Source organism: Montipora capricornis, chromosome 6 (genome assembly GCF_036669925.1).
Source record: "Montipora capricornis isolate CH-2021 chromosome 6, ASM3666992v2, whole genome shotgun sequence".
NCBI lineage: Eukaryota > Metazoa > Cnidaria > Anthozoa > Scleractinia > Acroporidae > Montipora > Montipora capricornis.
In genome coordinates this window covers 54,791,573-54,796,572 of record NC_090888.1, presented here as the reverse complement: position 1 = coordinate 54,796,572, position 5,000 = coordinate 54,791,573, and the positions used below count along the sequence as shown (strand labels likewise).

Below are 5,000 nucleotides of genomic sequence, written 5' to 3'. Positions count from 1 at the left end.
AATTTGCACTTCTCAAATCGCTGGAAATGCTCCGTCGAGTCCGCCAGTTTGGTTTTTTCATGCTGCTTGCTAAGAGCTCCCATGTTATTATGGTTAGCCTGAGCTAACATATCGGCCTATACTTCATATATTAACGGGAGAAAGTCCTGAAGAAACAAGAAAATTAAACATTGGCCGAAGTTCAGTGCCATTGAACGAACGAATTCGGAGTTCACGAGCACTTTTGAAAGCTCAAAAGGCAGAGTTACCTACCAGAAGATGAGAGTTCCAATGCGAGAAATGCTCATGTTGGCATGAGAAATTGAGATTGCATCGAAATGCATGTGACTCAATCTCAATGCGCGAGACTTGAGAGCTCTGTCTTAGTCACGTCCTTTCAATCTCAATTACACGATGTAAAATCCGTCATCACCAACAATCTCCGAAACGATGTTTCTGAACTTGGTGATTTAAACCAGGCGGTTATCATAGCAGCTGAAACCGAACGTTTGATCGGTGCTTCGACTGCTGCCAAATGCTGCTATTGCATCTTGGAATTGTCAGAAGATGTCCAAGATCCTTTATGTGAATTTGAAGTAAGTTCTATTCTCACGCAAACGTTTCCTTTTGTTTTGATCACGGTGATCAAGTGACAGAAATCCAGCAAAACAAATTTTGTCATCACTAGACTTTCTAATCCCACCCTGTTGCGTTTCGTTTTTGAAAAGAGAATCAGTCGAGTAATGTGAGTAAATTTATTAAAAGTAAAGCAACCATATTTAACGTCGATAACTCGTAACAGTAATTCAACTGACAAACCTGAGGTCGACGTTGCGCTTATTTTACTCCCCCCTCACCATCAGTGCTCCGTTTTACGGGTATTTAAAGCTACTTAAGCTACACGGAACGGAAAGAAGTCGAAACAAGGATGTGCAATCTGGGAATCGAACTCAGGACCTCTTGCACCAAAGCAGCGCACTAACCGACTGTGCCATCCTCGCTCCTGACGAAAAAGTGGGTGTTTGACTTTTGCAGACTGCAGACGGCAGACAGCAGACTAAAGGCGCTCTTACACTGTGAAATGTTTCGTGCAACTTGTCTCGCAATGTTTTGGCGACATTGTGGCAGGACAAGTTGCACGAAACGACCAAAATCTTTGCGAGACAAGTTGCAAGAGCCGTTGCCAAGAGTAGAATTAAGTTCTACTTTTCGCGCAACTTCTCTAGCAACGATTTAGGCCGTTGCAGGGTATGTTAGTAATACACTGTCAAATGTTTCGTGCAACTTGTCCCGCCGCAATTTCGCTAAAACATTGCGAGACAAGTTGCACGAAACATTTCACAGTGTAACAGCGCCTTAACCCTAACTCTTTGTTATTAAAAGCTAGCCGTTTGAAAAGTGGGTGCTTAGACTTAAATACTGTTTACCAGCGCTATTTGTTGGCAGTCTGCAGTTGTCATACACCTAGTCTAGTTTCGTTTGCCATGAAAATGAGCTTATCCCCGACTGGAGGATGACCCAATGTCCCTACGATTGAAGTGTTTTGTTTAATTATAAACTCTTGACACTAATTTCAAATGAGGCTCAAAAGGTCAGCACCCTATCTTTTTCTTTTTTTGTTACACAGACCGTGTTGAAGGTACGGAAACGAGTGACCCTGATGGTTTTGACTGTTACAACACTATTCGAAATTTCCTGGATTTCAGATACTGTAATTCACCTTTTAAGAGATTTTGAACTCTACACAATCAGCGATGTTGCAAATCCCGTAACTCACACCACGATTGCTTTCAATTCAGCTGTCAACCCGTTTGCCTACGCTCTGATAAATCGAAGATTCAGGGAGAAGATGAAAGGGATACTATGCAATAGCTCATGTCAAAGTGAAGGAGGTATCCATGGATGCTGATTATCAATGAAACCGCTTCCAGCAGAGTCCAGCTGCAGTGCTCCAGAGGAGAGCTTTGTTTTAGTTGAAATGTCACCGACCAGAGAAATTTACTGAACATATATGAGCCTTAGAACGTGAAAAATGTTTTTTTCTCCTTTTTTTATTTGTTACATTTTTTTCCTCTGTCTTACTAGACATTTTATTAATGACAGCAATGATTCATATCAGAGTTTACGTGACGGTTCGGTTCTTCTGTCTGTAAAAGTGTAAGGAGAGCCATGTGATTAAAGCCATTTGCACCTTAATTATATACCTTACCTGCACCTTTAATGGTTTAATATTTCTTTAGTAACAATGACGCATACTCGTTGAAGTGAACTCGCACAAGTAAGCTCGCTTACTTGACGTGAACTCAATGATTTGAACACGGGAGTATCCCATTACCCGGAGCTTCCATCTATATCGTAAGCTTGAGTCAACCCTTTCCCGTATCTTTTTATTTTTTAGAACTACTATGTTTTGACGCCTGTGATGAGAACATGCGCGAAGTGGTTCATAAACGACACATACGTATGGGACGTAATAAATGGATGACATAGGTCTCTTATGATTGGCTATTGTGAAAACACCACCAAAGCCCCTCTGCGAGGTGCTTCTAACAATTTATTTTTTTTATTTATTTTTATTTTATTTTTTTTATTTATATATAAATTTATATAGCGCTTAAACTATAAAATATTCTAAAGCGCTTTACAATGAAAAAGGACAAATAAATAATAAATACTATTTACAAAATATATAAACGTAATGCTTACGAACTAAAGTAAACTGATTCATAAGATGTGGATATAAAAACATCAAAAAATATGTACGTATAGATACAAAATTATAAATATATAAAATAAATCTAATTGCATAAAAGAAAAGAAAAAATATATATGTAAACTGATCAAAAAAGTTCATGACAATTATGCAATTAGGAGTCAATAGTAAGCCTTTTTAAAAAGATAAGTCTTAACATTTTTTTTAAAAGTCTCCAAATTTGCCGATAGTCTAATGTCAAGTGGTAAATCGTTCCATATTCTTGGTCCGGCTATAGCAAAAGCACGGTCTCCTGATTTTGATTTAGATCTTGGTATGAACAGTAGTTCTTTATCATCAGATCTAAGTTTATATCTCCGTGTTGGCTGAATCTGAAGTAAATTAGTTAGGTACACAGGAGACAAGCCATTTACTGCTTTAAACACTAATAGAGCAATTTTGAACTCAATTCTCTGCTTCACTGGAAGCCAGTGTAGTTTTATAAGCGAAGGTGTAATGTGGTCGTACTTGGGAATAAAGCATATGACTCGTGCAGCTGCATTAAGCACCTTCTGAAGACGTTCTTGTTGATATGCAGGTAGGCCAAACAGTAGCGAGTTACAATAGTCCAGGTGCGATGTTACAAAGGCGTGGACTAGTATTTTAGTAGTGTCTGTTGAAAGAAATTTTCTGATTTGTCTGATGTTGTAAAGTCCTCTGAAGGCTTTACTACAGGTCTTGTTGATGTGATCATTCATAGACATTTTATCATCAAACCAGGCACCAAGATTCCTGATGCTGGTCAAGGGTGCTATGTCAGCTGTCCCCACTTTCACAGAAGGTATTTCCACTTTAGCTAGCTGTTGGCGAGTACCAATAATGATAAACTCAGTTTTGGTGTCATTGAATTTTAGTTTGTGAGAGATAAGCCACGCACGAACTTCAGCAATGGCAGCACATAACGCAGATAGTGCACGATCCATCTCTTCAGATGATGACGGCCGAAAAGATAGATATAGCTGCGTATCATCCGCGTAGCCTTGCATATCGGGTAAATGTTTTTCCATAAGTTTAAAGAGTCGAGAAGTATACAGCAGGAACAAGATTGGACCGATACAACTTCCTTGCGGGACTCCATATTTCATTTGATAGTCTTTAGAACAAGATTGACCAACAACTACTCGCTGTTGTCTTTCAGACAGAAAAGAACGGACCCACTGAAGTGCACTACCAATAACACCGAAATCAGATTGAAGTAAGTTAAGTAGTAAATTATGATCAATAGTGTCAAATGCAGCACTTAAGTCAAGTAATACGAGAAGTGTAACCTCTTGTCGATCCATGCTTAGCAAAATGTCATTCTGCACCTTAAGTAGGCAAGTTTCGGTAGAATGGTATTTCCGATAAGCAGATTGGTTGCTAGGAAGCGGTGCATTCTCAGAGCAGTGCGACAATAATTGTTGAAGTACCAGTTTCTCAGCACACTTTGAAATAAAGGACAGATTACTGACAGGTCGGAAGTTGTTGAGTACAGGTTCAAGGTCCAGTTTTTTCAAAAGTGGTTTCACAAGAGCACACTTCCAATCAGCAGGAACAAGTCCACCACGGATGGAGAGATTTACCATTTCGGTTATTACTGGGAGAAGTTCATCAATGCATAACTTCAGTAGCCATGTGGGAATTGGATCCTGTTTACAAAATGCACTAGAGGAGCTCATGATGACAGCACGAACATCCGATTCTGTAACGGTAGAAAATGAGTGAAGTTGAATTTCTGGTGGATAACAATTAATTTGTGGTGGAACCACATGAATGCTGTCAATTTCCTCTCTTAGCAGATCAATTTTGCGGCAAAAAAAATCACCAAAATCATTAGCGAGAGTTTCACTGTCATTATGAGGTGGCAGTGGACATTCTTGCTTCTTATTGCACAACGAGGTGACAACCTGAAACAGTTTACGGGAATCCCCAGCACATTGATTGATTTGTTCAGTGTAGTAAAGATGTTTACAGTCGTGCAGTAGCTTTGTGTACTTGTTGCATATTTCACGATAAGCATCTTTGTCAGATTTCCGTTGGCTTCGCAACATTTTCTTCTCTAACTTTCTTCGTTTTGCTTTCAAGGCTTTAAGCTCAGGGTTAAACCACGGGACCATAGGCCTTACAGTTACCGTTTTATGCAGTAGAGGAGCATTTCTGTCTAGAATATCAGTAAGTACCTTGTCGTAGGTCTTGGCCAGATTTAACAGGTCAGTTGGAGGATTGTGGTGTAACTTAGAGTCAAGGATGTTGTTCTTGAAAGTCTCAATATCGATCTTCTTGTATTGAC

The 5,000-nt window shown here is 39.4% G+C and overlaps 2 protein-coding genes across 5 annotated transcripts in view; both read left to right on the top strand.

The window, feature by feature from the left end:
- The window catches only part of LOC138050655 (neuropeptide FF receptor 1-like), a 27,457-nt gene extending 25,358 nt beyond the window's left edge, over positions 1-2,099 (top strand). For 3 of the 4 annotated variants that reach the window (XR_011132661.1, XM_068896959.1, XM_068896958.1), the window contains one exon: positions 1,607-2,099. Coding sequence is in view for 3 of the 4 variants with exons in the window: in XM_068896959.1 (XP_068753060.1) it covers positions 1,607-1,888 (282 nt within the window). In the remaining variant the exon portion in view is untranslated. The remainder of the gene's footprint in view (positions 1-1,606) is intronic. The other variant, XM_068896960.1, reaches the window with a different exon arrangement.
- LOC138050656 (neuropeptide FF receptor 1-like) overlaps positions 1-5,000 on the top strand; it is a 77,301-nt gene that overhangs the window by 33,572 nt on the left and 38,729 nt on the right. The gene's annotated exons all lie outside the window — the stretch shown is intronic.